At 44.2% G+C, this 20,636-nt stretch overlaps 1 protein-coding gene across 3 annotated transcripts in view; it reads right to left on the bottom strand.

Annotated features, from left to right (window-relative positions):
• LOC121624755 (adenosine kinase-like) overlaps positions 1 to 20,636 on the bottom strand; it is a 109,184-nt gene that overhangs the window by 78,603 nt on the left and 9,945 nt on the right. For all 3 annotated transcript variants that reach the window (XM_041962619.1, XM_041962620.1, XM_041962621.1), the window contains one exon: positions 13,164 to 13,242. In XM_041962619.1, coding sequence (XP_041818553.1) covers positions 13,164 to 13,242 — 79 coding nt within the window. The remainder of the gene's footprint in view (positions 1 to 13,163; positions 13,243 to 20,636) is intronic.

The raw sequence follows: 20,636 nt of genomic DNA on the forward strand, positions 1-20,636 counted from the left end.
CTGTCACCCTGGTTTCCACCGCACCCTCCAGTTCCTCCGTCAGAGCTTCTGGTGGCCGAGGATGTACCGCGACACCCGTGCATTTATTGCCGCTTGCTCAGTCTGTGCCAGGGGAAAAGCTTCTCATCATCCCCCTGCGGGGTTACTGCACCCCTTGCCCGTCCCAAGCCGCCCATGGTCTCACATCGCCGTGGACTTTGTTACTGGTCTTCCTCCATCTGAAGGTAACACTGTCATCTTAACTATTATTGATCGCTTTTCCAAGTCTGTGCATTATGTTCCCCTGCCTAAACTGCCTTCTGCCCTCGAGACTGCTAGTCTACTCGTGACTCATGTGTTCAAGCTTCACGGAATTCCCCTCGACGTGGTCTCGGACCGGGGTCCACAGTTCGCTTCCCAGGTGTGGCAGGAGTTCTGTAAGGCGGTGGGGGCCACGGCAAGTCTGTCCTCTGGTTACCATCCCCAGAGTAACGGCCAGACAGAGCGAGCTAACCAACATCTGGAGTCCGCTCTTCGCTGCGTGGCTGCTCATCATCCCGTCTCTTGGAGTACACACCTGCCTTGGATAGAATATGCCCACAACTCCCTCTCCTGTTCGGCCACAGGTATGTCACCGTTTCAGTGCTGTTTGGGTTATCAACCTCCCTTGTTTCCCGAGCAGGAGACTGCGGTATCCGTCCCTTCTGTGAAGGAGCACCTCCGGAGGATTAAGGAGGTATGGCAGTCTGCCAGAGCTGCTCTCACCCGCTCCACGGAGAGGAACCGACGGCTGGCCGACGCTCGCCGCGTCTCCGCCCCCGAGTACCGACCGGGTCAGCAGGTGTGGTTGTCGTCACGGGATCTTCCGTTGGATGTCGAGTCACGTAAGCTCTCTCCCCGTTTTGTCGGTCCTTTCGAGGTGTTGAAGATCATTAATCCGTCTGCCGTCAGGCTCAAGCTACCAGACTCTATGAAGGTCCACCCCACCTTCCATGTTTCCCTGTTGAAGCCGGTGCATTCCAGCGAGCTCAGCCCGCCGGCCGCCGCCCCACCTCCCCCCCGCCTCATTGATGGTCATCCCGCCTACACGGTGTCACGGATCTTGGATGTCCGTCCACGCGGCCGTGGTTTCCAGTTCTTGGTGGATTGGGAGGGTTACGGTCCAGAGGAGCGTTCCTGGGTCTCCAGGGGACTCATTCTGGATGACTCTCTCCTTCGGGACTTTTATGCCGCTCACCCGGACAAGCCGGGTAGAACGCCTGGAGGCGTTCGTTGAGGGGGGGGTACTGTGGCGGTTGGTATTGTCTGTGCTGTTATTTTGAAGGTCCATTTCCTGTGTTCTGTTTTGTGGGCTGTAACTTTACGTTTTGTTTTCCTGAGGCTCCCCTCCCCCCCGATGCGTCGAGGAGTGTTTGGGCACACCTGAGTTCACTTCAGGAGATTAGGACGCCTATTTAACCTCTGCGGAGTGACTCCTCGACGCCAGAGTATACTTCCGCGTACCGTGGTATCAGTTGGTCTCAGTCTCCTGTGGTATAGTACGTTTTGATAGCTTGCTGAACCTTTTTGATTAATTGTTTGTCTCTTCTCTTTTTGTTCCAGTGCCTCCCTTGCCCACACAGCCCAGCACTCTCTGGACCTCTCTGAGTTCGTGTTTTGTTTGGACCTCACGCTGCCAGCGATTGTTTCAGTTATTGCCTGTTGTTGCAAAATAAACTTTTGTTAACCTTCTCCGTTTCCGCTCCTGGGTCTCTCTCTGCACCCGCCGTCACACATGCTGGAGTAATGAGATGAAAAATAAACACTTAACCACCACTTTTAAGAAGTGTTGATCTGTTTTATGAGGTCACACTCTCTCTTATTATACATCTACCTTAGCAGAGTATCTGATTTATAATGATACGAAAAGTAAACAACTACTTCATGCACTCTTGCAAAGCATCTTTACTTGATAAACACCTCAAATGTTGCATTAGCATGTACAGCATTAATGCTGCATACACTTTGCATGCTAACAGGCTAACTTCAGCACATAAGCATGCTATAATACATGCTAATGTTAGCATCATAAGCTAACATTAATGCTAGCTGCATGCATACAGGTAGCGGGCATTGATGTTGGACATCCACTCATTATTTTAAGGTATCTTCCCATGAACTAAAGTGTTGGACAGGTGGAAGTTTGACCCTTTGGTGGCACTAAACAAGAAAACAAGATTCCCTTCCTTTATTATCCTTAATCAATAAATTCAATACAAGGTATTTTAAGACCGGCCGACTGCAAAATCTATGTCGCTACCTTGGCTAAAAGGTCAATTTATCATCTATTAGCAGCTAAGATGAAGACAGGTATGAAGTATCCAAAATCAGAGTGGCCAAAATTGTAGTGTAAAACTTGTGTGACGTATAGTGCCATAAACTGAATAAGTGTAATAATGTACAGTAAAAGTGCAAAAATGTAAAGTAAGTGCAATACTTGTAGCCAAAATCCCCTTTATGCAACAAAGAATCACTGCCAGATGTGCTGCAACACCGTCAGCGATGTCCCAAATCTGTTTACTGCTAACAGTAAGAGCAAACTGTTGAGTTTTTATTATGTAAAGAACAGTGCACCAGCGAAGGAAGGAGTGGCTTCACAGTACAAGACATCACTTCAACCCTGTATTCAACTAACCAGCCTTTATACTTAATTATAGGTGTCTGACAGACTGCCGTTCCACCTCAGTTTTCTATCTGTTGTTATGGAGCAACCTGCTGCTCGTAAAAGTACAATTTCTAAACTCCCTATCGAACATATGTGTTGTCACATTAACTGTTTCACAGTTACACTGAGTAACTCGGCTTGACAGAGACACGTAGGAAGCGATCTTACAATGTAACTCAAATCTGATTAGAGCAGCGATCTAATCAGCCATGAATTCATCTGTGAAGACAAGCAGGCAAGAGAAAATCACCGCGGAGAATTCTGTATAATTATCAAAAATCTCACAGCGGTACATTAAAATTCTAATTACGACATATTATCTTAATTGCTAAGGAGATGCAAATCAAAACAAGGTTAACGCTGCTCCCTTAACATGCAGGAGAACATGTGGTGGGAAACTCTTCAATATTCACTGAATCAGCTTGACTTGTTCGACATGAGAGGCTGTCATTTTGTAATGCTTCCCCCTCTTAGGGGCGATAATCCTAGCTGAGAGCACAAGCAGCAGTGGCGCAGTCGTGCAACAATAAGACAGAACAAACATCTAATTGCTGTGCATTCATTTCCTTTTATTGTATCAAACAAAGCTGGTGACAGCTCATCGCAAGCCGACTAATGTTGCTGTCCGGAGAAAACCATGTACCTCCAAACAAATAAGGAAAAGCAGCGTTGTCTTAAGCTTTGTGACAATGCACTTTTTCGATTAAAGGGGGGGGGGGGGGGGGGGGGGGGGGGGTAATCCATTCAACTTATCTGAACACAACAAACAAATCACAAAACAGATACTTAATTTTCACTCTTGGCCAGAATTACCCATGTCTAATGTGCAACAAATACAAGAAAATAGGAAAAAAAAGTTGTCAAAAAAAACTGTAACTCCCATGGTACACAACAAATTGCTCGCCATAAATTGCATCTGACAGGTGCACACTGTAACTCTGCAGACATGAGACAGCCGGATGACAGCAGGCACAAGGGGTAATGGTGAAAGGAGAAGAACATGCCATTGAACATGGATTTATGAGCAGGTCCACACTGAAGCGATCCATCAGTGGTGTCGCATAGCATCAAACATGGTCACGTTCAGGACACGTTTAGATGAGGCTCTGGAGGGTTTCAACGGGCGCCAACAAAAAACATCAAAAAACATGTGGGGCTTGTTGGGAAACAAGTAATTTGCTGCTTTTTAGCGAAGAGAAGTCTGTTGCCACCCACAAACCCAGTGCACTCTCTTAATTGGAGTAGTTTTGCTTTGATAGAGAGCTCCCATTTCTCCGGAGGTTCCCGCAGTAGGCTACTAACAATATGTGGCAGCTTTAAACTAACTACAGCCATTTTTGAAAACATCATATTCCTGACAGAAAATAATAAACCAGAGGTGCCCTGTGTTTTCACTAAAAGATATTGGAGTTTCTCTACCAATTGGCAATGGGATGGTGGTTACCCGCATACTGTAAATTGAGTTTCTCTTTCTCACTTGCTCCCACAAACACAGACAGTGCAAACACTTTCCCAGACACACAGTCCTTCCCTTGCTGGACAGAAATAAATGGAGACCCCAGGAGTTCCCTTTGGCCTGGCCCTAGCAGTCTATAGCAGAGCCGACAGCTCCGATCACTCCTGAGAAAGCAAAAGCTGCTCAGGGATCGCTTTACAATTCTCAGGGGCTCGAATAACCTGATCTTGAACTGATCCCGTGCACTGATCCTTTGGTATTGGGTTAGGAACGTGTGAAGGGGCCTGTTGAATGAGCTCGCTGGATATCAACATCCTCACTCCGTGTTGCTCCAGCCCGGCAGATTGTTTGACTTGATTAGTCTCTACCCGAGTGTTAGACTACCCAACGCCAAGCCCTCCAGACACCGGTATCAATGTGTCAGAGGGAAAAGTGCTCTCCCAAGTCTCAAGGTGGAGCCCATTACCCTGAGTGAGAGCACTGTAAGTTAATAGGATTTGCTCGCGATCAAGAGACTGAGCTATTTCCTGGGGCTGTTACAGACCGAAGCACAAAAATAAATGTTCCTTTATTCAACACTATTAAGCACCCCCCCACCCCCCACCCCCCCAAAAAAGAAAAAAGGAAACTCCCCTCCACCACCACCATCCCCTCTGACCCCACCCCTCCTTTTTCTCCTTGTTGGAATATCTGTTTTTACTGCAGGAGGCTGTGCTCACTCCACTCTTGTTCTCGTTTTTTTTTTCTCCTGAGCAGCCAGTAAAAGTAAAAGGTTGGCACTTTTTGTCTAAAGGAGCCATTTGTTCAGGTGAAAATGAAACTTGCATGGTAAGCAGAGCCAGGCCTGCGGTTGGACAGGGGCAGAGGGGATTCCAGATTAATCATATGGACTATACACCATGAGGATATTCATTGAGGAGTAATTGCCAAGGGGCTTTATGTAATGTATTCTCCCCATGAGGTAAAACCTTGTAGCAGTGAGAAAGGATAATAGAGTAAGAGGATCATATAAAAATGTTTGCTGCTCCAACCTTTAACTCAGAGCTTAACCCTGACCTCGGATAGTAATTACAGAGTTAATTGCCAACTGATCTGAGGAGGAGGCTCCATCCAGCTCTGCTGCAGATATCAGTTGGGAGTCTTAAGTTAAGAGCCTCCTTCTGAAGTGCAACAGAACACAGATTGTCTTGCATGATTTAAAGAAAGGACAACTAGCAGAATAGGGTCAAGTGGTGTTTGGTGTTTTTTTTTTTGGTGTTTATAGCAGCTAGCGGTGGGAGGTAATTCAATAATATCATTTACTGATTTTCAGTGGAATCATGTTAGAACTGCAGCTAACACATGTATTATCAATTCATTTTGGTTTCTTGAGTCCAAAGCACAAACATATTTTGTTGACAATGGTATAAAAAACACAGAAAGCAGCAAATCCTCAAATTCAATAAGCTCTAACTGGAGTTTTTTTTTTTTTTTTTTGCATTTTGGTTTGTTCAAAAAGAGATAGTTGAAATTGTTTGGTGTTTTAAAGGGCTAGTTAAGATTCACTGAAGTCACACAATAACACAAACTAACCACTTGAGCCAGCAGCAGACCAGCAACTCACAGGTTCTGCAAGGTAAAATGACTGTTTTTGTCAAAGGAGTCTGGTTTGGACTGTGGCTTTGGAGACAGCGATATTAACAGCTTTAGTTCCTGTTGGAAAATGCTGACTGATGGCAGGGTGAGGTGGTAGAAACATTCTAAATAGAAACTTAAACGGACATGACTTTTTTAGGTGGGCCCTCTATAGGCAGATAAAATACATTTTGCTGTTGACCCCATTCACAGTAGTCCATTGCTTAGCATCTGTACCTGCGTAATACACTAACTGCTTCACACAACCCCACATCAAATAATCTGAACTCTCTCTCCACTAATTGTTTCAGCACTAAATCATATCAAGATGGCATCATATCTTGATATTGTTTTTCAAAATATAGTTACCCAAGTGAAAAAAGTAATAGCTTTAGTTATTGAAGTTTTTATTTTTTGATTCATTTTGTCTGGTATAATGCAAACAGTGGAGCACAGTTCAGTGTAATGACCATCCATTTGGTTATTCTATGTATGATTTTGCATATATTTGCAATATTGTGATACACAGTATGTCAGTATTGTCAGAAAAGTGTTTTTATTGATGTCATTCAATGGATTTTAAAAAGGGTTGGGCGATAATTCAATGTCAACATTTATGGATTTTCAGTGGAATCATTATTAAATGATAATTTTGTGTTATTGTTTCATTTTACACAGTACAAAACATAAATTATAATTGTAATAAATTTGGTAATAAGTTTGTGTCTTATACATGCTGAGAGCCTTGTTTGACATAATTAGCAGTGGAACACAGCTACATGTTGCATTAAACATTAAACACAAGTTGTTTAAACTCAAGGTGTTATGTTTAGATTGCTGAAAAATAGTTATTAATATTGTGAAACGCTCATTTTTACCACATGCCCAGCCCTAATAGCAACCAGTCTTTCTTTGGTGTGCGTGACAACACACAAGTGAAGTTTTGACAACTCAAGATACACAGTAAAGCACATTAGACTATATAATAAGCCTCTCTGAGTGGGAAAAAAAAACAGACAGATTTCCTCTGGATTTGTTTAAAACCTTAAGAGAGAATAGAACTGGCGCATTTCACCACAGATCTGAGCACAGCTCACTCAGGAAACCTGAATGTCTTCACTGAGTCAAATAGTTAAGTTGAGCCGGTGCTGCCATAAACCCGGTGGGAGAGCTTGGAATAATCTAGGCGATGTTAATGATGCAATTTATATGTGAGGGGACCGGTGTTTGGCAGGCTCTTTCCGTCTGAGCGGGCTGCACAACCCAGCGAGCTCCCAGCACCCCCTGCTAGATGGAGGGGGTGGAGTAGGAGGAGGATGTCAGAGCCCATGTGAAAAGAGGGAGCGAGCGAAGCACTGATAAGAGCCATTACTATTAGTGTCTGTCTGTCACCTGCTGTGCGTCATCCAGCCTTCTCTCTCTCCACATGCGCCCCCATCCCCGTCGCTCCATCCCCATCCGTTTTCCTGAGGCACATCACTTCAAATTTGCACTCACCTACACATTTTCCATCCTGTCACAGATACACTCAGTTGGCTTGAAAAACTGAGCCAAGCTGCACTCTGAAAACTACTGCGAGCTTTGTTTCAAAACAGTTGTGAATTAGTGAAGGTGCAGGCAGCTGCCAGCATTTATTCGATAAACAAAATAGCTGCAGATGAAAAACTGAATTGGCACAAGGGGACGCAATATTCTAGACATACCGCTTCTCAGTTTTTCCAGCAAACACAAAGCCTAATTTGGTATTTCATTTATTACTTGGCACAATACTACAGCTCCTTAAACTTATGAACTCGGGAGAAATGAACAGTAATTGCAGGCTGTTCTTTATTTTCTTAAAACCTTTTTAACCAAAATATTTAAAGCTGTTTTTCTCAGTTGCTATGCAACACTTCAACCGCAAGAGTGGGAGCATGCTGAGAATGTGCCAAATAAATGCTACTGCCACAGACATTCTGCGGGGAAATATGAGAGAGGGGCATCGTTCAATCATAATCATATAAAGATGTAGAGCAGTTGTGTAAAATGCACAATCATCCTTTCATTCATCAGTTACTTGACCTGTGTCAACAGATGATTCCAACCAATAGTTCGTTTAATGAACCATTGTTTACAGTCTGAAAGGCTCTCAGACCATTCCGCTGCCGTGTGAGCAGACTTTTTTTCATCTCCCGTGCACCAAACACACAAGTGCTCGCTTTTAACTGCAGAATACAGCGACGTGGCAGGCGAACTAAGTGTCCTGTGCAAAATATCATTCTGTAATTTGACATGAAAATGCTGCCAGATATGTAGACTACTGTCTGTTTCACAAGTCCTTTTAGATTTCACTCAGAGCTCGCCTGGAGCCCGGGCAACTGTACAACAGCCAAGCAAAAAAAAAAAAAAAAAGCAAGCAAGCCAATGGTGCAGCCTTTCTTCCTGAGCCTGGAACCAAGGACTTAAAGCAAGGACACGTTATGCAAGATATCACATTCAATTCCAGTGCCAGCCTCTGAGGCCAGATGATACACATTGAGTGCGTCTGTCTCTCGAGCCCTCAATGTTAATCAACACTCTTTCCAATGCATACTTATGAGTTACAATCTACTCCCCACGTCTTCCCTTTGGCAGCTTAAATTAAGTCGCAAATTTGACGGCAAATTAACTTCAACAGGGACGGTAATATGTCACCTATACAGCAACCTGTGCCATTTCTCGCCAGGGCAACGCAAATCTTGTGAATCTGAGAGGAAAATTAAATCAAACATCATTTTCCTGTGAAAGTCAAATTTGAGGAAACACAAGAAAGAAGGCGCCACACTGCGGGGCCTTCGGCTGTTAACAAATCCCTCTGATGACAAAGCCTTGCATAATCGCCTAGTCAACCTTTATCACTGTGATCACAGAGCTCGAGATTTGATGCACGCCGGTATTAGCTGTGACATACAGTCACAATACAGTCGAGGTGGGAGGAACACATGCTCAGGCGGTGCGTGTACGTACATGTGTGTGTAAAGGCGCGGTGGATGTGGAACCAACAGAGATCTCCCCACTTCATCATTGAGTAAATGGCAGCACAGACGTGAGCTGCGACTTCACAGCTGCCTCATGGCGGGTGACATTGAAGCCCACGCATGAACACATCGCTCATCAAAGCGAATGAGGCGTTCGTTGCTTCCTCTGCTTGTGCCGAGGAAAACAATGGCAGCCCCCCTCAAGTGCACACTTGCACACCTGGAATGTCGAGAATGAGTGGAAATGGGAATGAAAAGGGAGGGGGGAGAAAAAAAATCCATTTGGTTTCATGCATCTCTCACAAGAAGCTTAACAGACTGTGACCTTCCACTGCTTCGTAATGGGAAGGAAACGGCAAGACCCCAGTGCCATAAAACGGCTCAGAGCGGGTGCTAACAGTGGTTCTGCAATTAACCTGTCTTAAAACAAACAAGAGGCTTTTGCTTTAACAACAGGCGCACACTTTAGAGGGTTGATTTCTGCGGCGTGAACCTCAAAGGCCCACCAGGGTTCAGGTTTTAATCAGTCATTAGCGTGCTCATTTCGGCACAGCTGCGCCAAGATCTATGCAGCTACGAGCTCACTCGATGTGATCAAAAACCAAAACGGAAAAAGTCAAAGCTCTTCTGTGGACCCCGGCTACAGAATGAAACGCCGCCGAGCGAAAAAGCCCTCCGAGCCGTTCTACAGACAAAGAATATTTGTCTGAGCGCTAATCGTTAAGTGTCAGAAAAATTTAAGCAGAAACAGAAAGCAACAGTAAAATTGTGAATGCCCGTTTTTTTGCACATAAGCACATCCTCCTGAAAGTTCAGTCACATAGCTTGAACACAAAAGCTCCAGTCTTTCTCCTTAACTGTCCTCTTTTCTCTAAGTGGAACCAGACGTAGGCATTTCTTCATTTAGCCCATTCAAATGGAGGCAAGTTGCTGTTCTTTATTTATTTAACAAAACGAGCTGTAAAAGCCAAACATTAGGTCATGGAATATTTTCAACCCGAGAAATAAGTCAATGCCTTCAATGAGACATCAAGCCCAGTTTAAGTATTCCCCTACAAAATATGAGCTGGTGAGGACCTTTCTCGAAGTCAAGTAGTGCTGTGGGATTTTTCTGTTTTTTAAATACAACTTTCAACAGTGTGGTGCACATGCGTTTCCAATTAAGAGCTCAGAGCCAAACATCCAAGCCTGGGCCCCATTCACCCCTTCCACGATTGACCAAGTCTGAGGAAATGTTAAACAGGCGTCATAACCATAACAGAGACGGCAGATTTTTCAAAAGCCTTTACTTTCTAAACAATAATTAAGACATCACAGTGGATTGATGATACAGACTGCAAACATCGCACAAAATCTAAATAAAGAAAAGGGAACGCACTTAGTCATAACTTTTTGTGACGCGTTCACAGCTAGGGCACTTAAACATAACAACTTGTCCCGTTGGTGAACGGGTACAAAGCGTGCTTACAGTGCAGAGAAATAAAATATGTCAATGCTGTTGATTTGTGGGGATCATAATGAGAATGCACGGTTTACACGAGGCACTCAGAGTAGGATCTACTTCCCTGGCAGCCGCAATAACTCCCTATGAGCCTGTCTCTGCTCAGACTTCAATCTCTGGGCCCTGAGGAGCTGTTGGAGGACTTTGATGTTCTGTCTAAATGAATTGACTGTGCTTCTTGATACAGCCCTCCAGTCAACTGACTCCCCCCACTGATTCAGTCACCTGTGATAAACACCACGCGAGCTCGGCGGTACCAAATTCTGGATCGCATGCTCAGAAAGGCCGCGGTTTGGGTTTTTTTTTTTTTTTCCTTTTTTTTTCCCTTCAACTTTGTAAATGACTGAAAAAAATATGATTCTTGTTTCCTGCCGTGCCCTATCTGAGCAGAAGCCCTTTGATGTGTGAGGCTGTATGTGAGCAAGCAACGCTGGGCTGGTTTTTGTTACCTTACAGCCCTGCAACATCCAGTAGGTGAGCCTTTATGTCGGATGCCCCTTCAGGGCATGGTGTTTGTTAGAGCCTGGGCAAAGGCAACAACCTCCAACCCACTTCTATCATCGCAGTTTTTTTTTTCTTCTTCTTAAGAACCAGAGCCAGAGAGCTCTGCATACTGTACAAGCTTGCAACTTCACTGACTTGATCCAAACAAGATCTAAGGCTTACTGAGGAGCACTGGTGCACGGCTAAGGAAGTACAAATGTGTTGATACATCTACCTTGGGACTTCTAGTTTGTCACAATGTGTGCTTTGAATAAGGATAAGCAGTGACAGGAGCCATAATGCATGCAAAATGAAAAGGAAAAAAAAAAGTAATGTCCCAGTGCTAAAGATAGCGCTGACTGCAACCAGTCAACCACGAGCAAACACTGCAACGTTTGATTTCGATCAAAGAGCAGGGCAGAGACGGTGGTTAGAGGGAAACAATACTTATCCATCTAAGCTTCGGCTTGGTCAATTCTCATTTGACTAAATCCAATTACCATCGATTCTGCATCTTCTTAAAGCCGAGGTTTAGGTGTTCCTTGATAGTGCAGAAATCTTAACTCGGATGAAGCGGCAGTATTTAACCTATTACAGCCTCCGATGAAGCGGTTGGGTTTTGGAGGAAAGTGCGAGTTCTACTGGCAAAGGCATTGATCCTCCCACACCCTGGGTTTTCCCAGCGTGTGCAGCGATTCCTTTGCAAAGCCTCTGAACACTTCTCTCTCTCTCCTCCAGCAGCGATGGTGCTCCTGAGCAAACCTGCCCTGGATCGAGCATCTCATTTAGTCACCGGGCCCTTTGATGTGGATTCAGTGCTGCATCGCATATCATTCGTGTTTGAAGGTTCAGCTTCCACAATACAGCGGGGTTTGAAGTTTCACATATTGCAAGTGCTACAATGTGATAATCTGGGAGCCGGTTATGCATTATACATTTTTCATAAAAGAACACCATCACCTGAAAGTGAAACGTGGAAAAGTCAGCGCTTCAAGGTATATATTGACAGAAACTGTTTCTGAGACTTCTGGGTGTGGGACGAAAACACTCTTGTTATCTTGAGCATTTCAGAATCAGCTCTACATCTTCCCTCGGAAGGGGGTAAATATCCAAATAAACAGAGCAGAATAACATTTGACTGGGGTCTGCCATGCCATTATGAGACAGAATGATTTAGTTGACTGAATGCTTCTCGCAGGGCACAGAGGCCATGACGGCTCTTTCTCCAGCGAGGGCCTGCAATAAAAACCCCATTCTCCATCTGATTTCACAAGGGAGCCGATACGCAACTTGGGGCACTTCCTTCAGTGTCTTCCTAAATTAAACATGAAAAAATCCTTGTTGAAGTCAATGACCGACCAACCTAAATCTATAGCTTTGGCTGGAGCAATGACGAGAAAGGAGGAAGTAATCTGTTGGAAATTCTGCGAACTGAGTGGAAGAGTGAGCCCACCAGTTTTTAGACTCCAGCTGCATCAAGCACACAAGGTTTAAAACATACAAGAAGAATAAAATCAAGTTGGCAGTTAATGTCTGTGAGTGACTGAGGTTTATGTAACTGCTTCTGATCTTGATAATTAAAGAGTGTTTGTATGGCGCTGCACAGCTCCGTGTGCCATTTTAAAGGATGCTTACCATCTCCAAAGCGTGGAGACGGTGGCCGCCTCAGGGCCTGCCTGCTTTCTTTTCCCTCTCTCTGTAACTATCTTGTGCTAAATACACACCGACACACGAAAATGCGCACATGCACAAGCACACTTGTACAAATATGAACTCCGCACGCTGCGCCGACAAACAAAAACCCACACACAAGAAAGAGTCGGCGCTTTCACAAACATCAGCCTCTCAATTAGCTTCTGCACTCATTTCTCCTTGGAAGAGAATTATTTTTCAGCTGGATGCTTTCTCTTTGTTTATTGTGAGCAGACCAAAGCCTTATCAGCAGCTAATCACGGCATGTCAAATTCACAGACTGACTGCAGTCACTTAAAAAAGAAAAAAGAAAAAAAAAGGATTCAGTGAATAATCTTCTCAAGTTCAGATTGCCATTTTAGATTTGGACAATCACCAATTTCTTTTAGATGCTCAGATCTGTCTAACAGCCAGAGAGAAGATCAGCATTTGTTTGATGTAATTTGTTGTGACATGTTAATTGCATCTACTTGTAATTCTCTCTAATTGATGTTTGATATGTCTCAGGAAATTAGGCCAACTAGATAACACTGCAAATATTATGAATCCTCCCTGCCTTTCTCTTTCCGTGGCAGTTCTGATGAATTCACAACACCTAAAACTGTAATGTGTCAACATGCTGTGCGGCTATGCTCTGTATTCCCAGGGCTGCCAGGCTGACAAATCTAAGGTTACAAGCATACCACTGTATATTCAAAACACATTCAGGCGCACTGTAGAGTGCCAGAGAAGACTAACCTGAGCAATTTTCACCGAGTTCTGGGTCGAACCACCGGCGTGGTATTCAACTTTGTTCCTCTTGACAATTTCTTCAAACCTGAAACAAAGAGAGGCACAAGAGTTGATACAGTGGACGGCGATCGAGATTAACTACACAGTGAATTGGACCACAGCTGCTGATAAAGGCTTGGCGTAAGCACCACCTGTGACATGGGCAGACGACAGGTTTCTCAACACTTGTCACATTGCAACGCACGTAGGAGGAGTGAGGCACAAGCGCCGCAAATTAGTCAATACAAATTCCATCAGGGGAGGTTACACGGGTGTAGCTGAACAGCAGCTGTGAACAAAGAGGGCATGAAAGTGTCTGAGTGAAATATATCTCAAAACTATTGGATGGACTGTTGTGAAATTTGGTCTTCGGAGAATGGATCCTAATGACTCTGATGATCCCTCAACCTTTTATCACTATCAACATGTAATATTTTCCAGTAGGTCAGTGGTTCTCAAACTGGGGGGCGGGTGTAGAGCCACTGCAGAGGGGTGTATTGGCCAGGGTAAAAATATGGAGTGAAATTTGAATGCATATGATTTAAATAGGGAAAATAAACAAGCAATAGTTTTCTGATGCTTGTGCTGGCCTTTACTTCACTAAAATTCACTTCCTTTTTTTTATTAGTTGCTTCTCTATCATTGTTAATAATTGATTAAAATTGTGGGGTGGCGGAGCGTGACCTTTTTTTCAGCTTCTGAAGGGGGGCATGCCAGAAAAGTTTGAGAACCACTGCACTAGGTCACCACAGGATACAAAAACCAAACGCCAGGGAGGCTCATGTGCACTATGAAGTCAGCTAGCGTGGCCTTCTGAAATACTAATGTGAGCATCACAACCTGCTAACATGCTAAACACATATTAAACACATCTTAGTCTGCTTATATAACATTTTAAAGTAAGCAAGTACACATGCCGATATACGACAGCCAGCATGGCAAATGCATGTTAGCATACGACCGTGAAATGCCACTTATATAATAAACTTGTGCTTGATGACATGCTAGCATTATGATAACCTAATGCATTTGGGATGCCAGCAGAGTCTTTGCACATCAAAATGCAACACTTAAAGCTGCACTAATCAATATTTTCAATGGCTAAAATGACAAATGTAATATGAAAGTGGGCACTTGCAGATGCAGAGTATCACCAGAGTGCAGTTCCCTTTAGCTGGACATAGCTTTTCAGTCTCTTTTAGCTCAATGTTTTGGCTATGAAGTCCACAAATGAACTGTTTAGGTTCAGTCTCAGCACTCTCATCAAAACTCTAATAAACCAACTGAACACCACTATTTTCCCAACACTTAATGTCACACACAAAGCTCGCGACTAGCTGGTAAACATAGTGGAGCATCTCCAAGTGTATAATATATATGTATATAAATAGACTCACTAAAGCATATGAAATGCAAGACAGTTGATAAAAAGAAACGGAATGGTCAAAGATGTCATATTGACATTTAAGGTTGATTGATTCGCGACATCAACTCATGAGTAATTCTGAGTAACATGCAAGAAGACATTCCACCTTAAAAACTGTTGATAGCTGCTAGTCGCCTCATCAAATTATTTTTTCCTCCAGTCTTAAAACTACCCAAAGTTAACTAGTAAAGATGCACTGCATGCACTGCAACTTTTTCTCCAGATGGATGTTTCAATTGCTGCTTCATTCGCTCTGCATAAGTAAATAAAATCATCATTCAAAACAAAAACTACTTGTGGTCATTCGCCTATATTGCGTAATGGAACAGTAATTACAAGGCACTGTATCCATGGCATCGCCAAATACTACTTAGCCCTCCACAAAGCCGGTCTAACATCAGCCGACGAACGTATGTAGACTTGCCATCTGTCGGAACAGTGGTTACATAACCTTCAAAACAAGTCACAACTTAACTACGTGTGGGCATGCATGTGCACATCAAAGGTGCGCTCTGGACCAAATAGCACTATAGCTCTGTGCATTTAGCGGCCAAAGAGTCAAATACTGCTCTTAGGAACTGGTGGAGACCAAAACAGAGCTAAAATGAGAATTATTATTGAGCTTAGATTGATGGATTTCCTGCACTCTCAGTCGCAAAAGCATAATGTTCAGGTGTTATACTGTAGCTTACTGTATGAAGATATATTTTTCTCATCAAAACATTATTTCTGCTCTACAGCCTTGTTGGGATGTTTTGGGTTTTTTTTCACCTGTCTGTCCTGGCTGTAAAAGAAGACAGCAGTATGTCAACTCTGCAACATAATAAACTTGAAAGAGGCATACATTTTTTATTGCTGTCCTTCAAATGTGACGTTCCAAGTGCGAGCTGTTTATATAAACTGCTCAAAAAGACAAAGGAGGAGGGCAAAAAGCAGCAGGCAAATGCTGGGTTTTGTTAAATGGGATACTTGACCACAAATGTTGCTGCAGTTGAAAAGAGCCAGTTAAGGTCTGAATGTCAGCTTGATAAAAGCGAAGGCGCAACATTGTCCACACGTGGTTGCAGTTAGCTATACAGTATTAAAGTAAGATGAGCACAGAAAGTTATTTCTGAGGAACTTGAACTGCTTCCTCAAAGGGAATCATGAAATGAAAGAAAGTATTCATCTTCCACTTTGCAGAGATTCTGCAGGCAGGTATTTCGCATTTTATAGGTGATGTTTTCAGAGCAATTAGAAAAACAGCTTATGCAATTTCTTTGTGGACACAAACCTCATAGCCAGAAAACTTGTTTAGGGATAGACCACGTCTGATTCAATGTTTGATGTATGAACCATACAGCAAAGTTTAGAAATGACTGTGAGACTAAACACAATGAGTCAAGAAAACAGACATGACATTGGGGAATGGGGAGTAAACAATTGCTGAGTTTTCAAACATAAGCCACAGGAACACCCTCGGGTCTACAGTGAAATACTGAAGGCGGTTCTATCATTTCTGTATTTTCCCATCATACTGCCATTTCAAACATCAATAGCTTCAATGCTTAGGCGTAACATGATGCAAAGCCAGCCTACACTGCGAGATAGAGTCTTTATCTGGGGAGCTGAGAACATGAATAATGTGTATTCTCCGCATCGTTCATACAAACATCCTCCCAGGGGGCTGGCTATACAAACGTGTCCACCCTGCTAGAGAAATTGACCTAACTGCAGTCAAGATGATACGCCACATTAGGAGGTCCTTGGCTTTTTTTTCTCAACTGTAAATTGAAGACTGTACATTTGTCAGTGTATTTACATCAGGGGAAAAATAGTGAATGGTGAATAGTTCAAGGTGCACCATACCATTCCCACTGGTGTAATGTGTAATTCCACCTTAAATTAGCTGCGTAAGAGGGGCTGTTGAGGAAATGCTTGAGCGTAATCCCGAGGGGCGCTGGTTATGTAAAAGCTCTGCTACAGAGTGCCAGTGCATTCCCTTTTTAGGATTAAAAAAACATTTTCAGGGGAGGTCAAAGGTTGCACGTTTTGGGGAAGCAAACATGCTGCGCCTAGAAATATGTTGCATGCACTCGCTGCACACGGCAGTTAATATGTATGCAAAGTGCATCATGGCTTACCAACATATGTCAGCCAGAGGTGTTCAATACTTCAGCACAACCTGGTTTAACTCGGCATGGCCGAATTTTGAGCAAGTGTGAAAGTAACCTTTACTGCTTCAAAGAAAGTCTGCATATCATGTCTCGAGGCAAGGGGTCTACCCAGGGCAGAATGTTCCTAATAAAGAAAAAAAAACTTTCCATGCGAGTGGAAAATATGCTAACTGGGAAAAAAATCCTTCCTGAGACACCTGTTATGACTCCTTGACAAAGGAAGAATTTGAGCACTGTGGGTGTTTATAACATGGAGGCAGCCGAGGGACTCCAGAGCCCATTTCAAATAGACACACAGCTTCTGAGGATTTCAGCTTTTTTTTTCTTCCTAGAAGTATTTGCTCCACCTTTCAGTGCAGACAGCATGGGGCCCTGCTCTTGGATGCCTCGAAAATCCCATCCGAAAAGGAGCAGCTGCCTCGAGACCTTTACACCCTCAAACATCATGTGATCCCATAGTAGTGACACCGTAAACGGCCCCCTTGGCCATTTAGGAAGAGAAAATCCCTTCCCATCTACTGCAGTCTGCGCTCACTCTGTGATGGGAGGGAGCGGAGAAAAAGAAATTGTTTTGAACAAAATGTCCTCAGCCAGTAACCTCTGCTTTTAAAACCCGCTGCTGTTGTTCAGCGGAAGAGCAATTCCAACTATGCCATGCATCCCACTAATGTATGGACAGCCTGTGTTATATAACACATGCTTTACAAGAGACTGCCCCTGACGCCCTGGTTAAATACCACTCTTAACGAAAGGCACTGTGCTATTTTTCAATTTCATACCTTCCAATTTGAGACTAATAGAGGCACTTATTTATTCGGCTTAAATCAAATTAGGGGAATTAGGCTACTGAATGGGATATTTGTATTCAGAGGACGTGAGAGTCCTCCTCAAAAACTAATACCTCCACATCTCCGTGGCTTAACACGTTCAAATTGTTGGGGCAGATCACGCCAGTCAGGAACATCGTGTTGTTTACATTCCTGGGGATGGAGCCCCCCGCCGTTGTTTCCCATCAAGGGAAATATGAGAGCTTCCAAAGTACTATGAGTGTTCTCTGCCCCGGGTGACTCATGAGTTCCTCTCTCACCTCCCCCCAAAAACGAAAAAAAAACAAAAAAAACAGCCAAGTAGATTATTTACATGAGGCAATAATTCAAGATTTGCTCCTCTAAGTCTCTTACATGGAGGGCAAGGCGAGCCCATTTACCCAATCCCTCTTCATTCGCCTTTGATGTTAGCCTATCTCGATAAGACCGGATGAGTGCCCTAAAATCCCCGTCGAGTGATTTCACAGGAAGAACAAGTCTCTGTTAATCAATGGCTAGATTGGATCTGGATCCTCGGGAGTGGTCCGGCGTGAAAGTCCTCCCGAGTGTTTGAGTGCACACCGGGGTAATTCATCGCTAATGATCACCGCGGCACCCACTCTCCTCCGTTCGTCCTTATTTAATTGCCTCGTTCACGTTTAAACAGCTTACAAATCACAAGGACAGGCAGGGAAACATGATCAAACAGCCCCTATCACTAATCAGGGGAGGGCAAGGGAAGAAGTGAGAGGACTGGGGCTTCTTTGCTGCTCTCCTCGGGGGATTAGGAAGGAGGAGGGTTGCACAGGAACAGTAAATTATCTCTGCTTCAGCTATAGCAGGCAGGTACATTTAAACAGGCAGATCCATCTTTCTCTCTCTCTGACAGAAGCAGGGAGGGGGCAATACAGCTAAAAGGCTTTGGTAATCCCAGTTTCAACACAGGCATCTGGAGTGGAGACAGGTTCCACCATTGATTAGATTCCCCAATCAGTGTGTGCATCCTACACCAGCCTTCCTTGGTAGTCTGGAGGCAGTACAAGGCCTGATGCACAGTAATTGTTTCCATAGGTCAGGCAGAGGAAAAACAGCTCGGGGACGTGATGAAAGGGAGATGGAAAGGGTGAGGAATATTGTTGTTTTTTCCCCCCAATTAAATTGTTTGTCAAACCCTTCACAAAGGGTTACGCAGTTTATCTGTTTAAAATCAATACGCTCGTCTCAGTGTGAAAGCTTGTCCCAACACAAGACAGGCCCATTAATTATTCTGTTCTGCGCGCTATCGCCGGGCTGCTCAAGGTTGAGCCTTATCTTTTCTTATTTCAAATCAATAATTATCTTCTACCGCGCTCGCGCTGCCCCTCAGAAATAGATGTGCTTTTCATTCAATGCCTGTAGAGTCTCTCTCTCTCAACTCTCTGTAGCAACTGGTGAAGAACGCAGAATGAATAGGACATTCTTATCAGTGGAACATTAGGGCAGGATGGGAATAGATGGCGAAGAATGAGGCGCATAAAAGTACTGAACACAAATGAGTCATGATTCAAACAGTGAGCGAGGCCTTGTTCCCGTCCTCTGACATCTTCTAATACACTAAAGTAAGGGATGAATGTTGATTTGCACAAAGGCATTACGATATCGCCGTCGTTCAGGTATCTCAGTCCAATCCCCGCTAAGCCGAGAAAACTCGCCCCCGAGTCCCTCGGCGCAGGAAACGTTGGCCGCGAAGAGCCTTTCTGCATTATAGACTGGATGCACAATTAATGACTGCACAATTACATGGTCATAATGGGTGAGTAATTGCATTAGAATGCAGAAACAACAAATGTGCATCCCTTTAATAATCGGCCGATCCAGCAGCAGCAGCAGCAGCTTATTTGTTGGCATTAACCGAGGACTGCTGTTTGTACTTAATTAGGCTGCACTCAAGGATTAGGCGGCGGGGGCAAAATCTGGTCATGGAGGATGAGTTCATATTATTTCCTCTAAAATGTCACAGGTTTTTGGCTTCGCGCTGCAGAGGGTGGCGTTGTTTGTCACACTGTACTGTGTGGCTGTGGGAGAGGAAGTGTGAGGGAGTGTGTGTGTGTGTGTGTGTGAGGACATGAAAGAGAGAGAAAGAGGGACACATTGAGGGAGAGAGTGGAAAGACCGGGTGTGTAAGCAAGGATGGGGCTTCTGGTGTTCTCCTGAGGATTGAGATTTGAAGCCGGAGCACAAAGCCTTTGAGACATTCCCCTTATCTTGGAGGTTGATAGCAGGATCTCGGTGATTCAGAGCGCTCCGTGTGAATAATTCCACCAACACCCCCTACTGCGAGGACCATATGGCCCAGTGTGAACTTTAAACACACGGGGAGCATTTCTGCTCACCAGTCAGGCCTCCCATCTCTACCCCCGCACAGGCTAGGTGTAGAGAAATGATCAGCACAGATAGTATACTAACTAGCCTACATGTATGAGGGCTGCTGCCATCAGTGGCTTTTCCTGTGTGGCTGCCGGGGATCAAAGATGACTAAAAATAGCCCTGAGCATGCTTTTCTGAACTGAACATGCTGTATGTACTGGCTGAGACGCCCACATTTTAATTATAAAACGCTCTTTAAAAGGGGGAGTTGGAGGGAGAGGAGGGGAGGATGGGGGTGGGGGGGGGGGGGGGACGCCCACATGCACAGAGATGTGGATTATGTTTGTTACACTCCCTTTGACTTGTGATGTTTCCTTCTGGCACCACCTGCTGGCAGCCTCCGTCAACAAGAGGGAGGCATTTGCAGCACCGGCGAGGACGAGCCTTAATTATGATTGCATCAGCCATCTCTCATGATGCAGCATGTATGCTTTTAAATACAGAGCAATCACCCTGCATCCCCACGCGATAACCGATAATCGCATCAAAAGACGACAGCGGGACAAGATGCAAGGGTTTCTGGATTTCCATCATTTGAAAAGTTTTCTCGTTTTATAATTCAAAAGGTCTAGATCCACATTTCTTACGGTTGAGTACAGCTCTGGTGAGCACGTCAGATTTATGCAAGCGTTCCAAATCGCCGGAT

The sequence above is a fragment of the Chelmon rostratus genome, chromosome 21, assembly GCF_017976325.1.
Source record: "Chelmon rostratus isolate fCheRos1 chromosome 21, fCheRos1.pri, whole genome shotgun sequence".
NCBI lineage: Eukaryota > Metazoa > Chordata > Actinopteri > Chaetodontiformes > Chaetodontidae > Chelmon > Chelmon rostratus.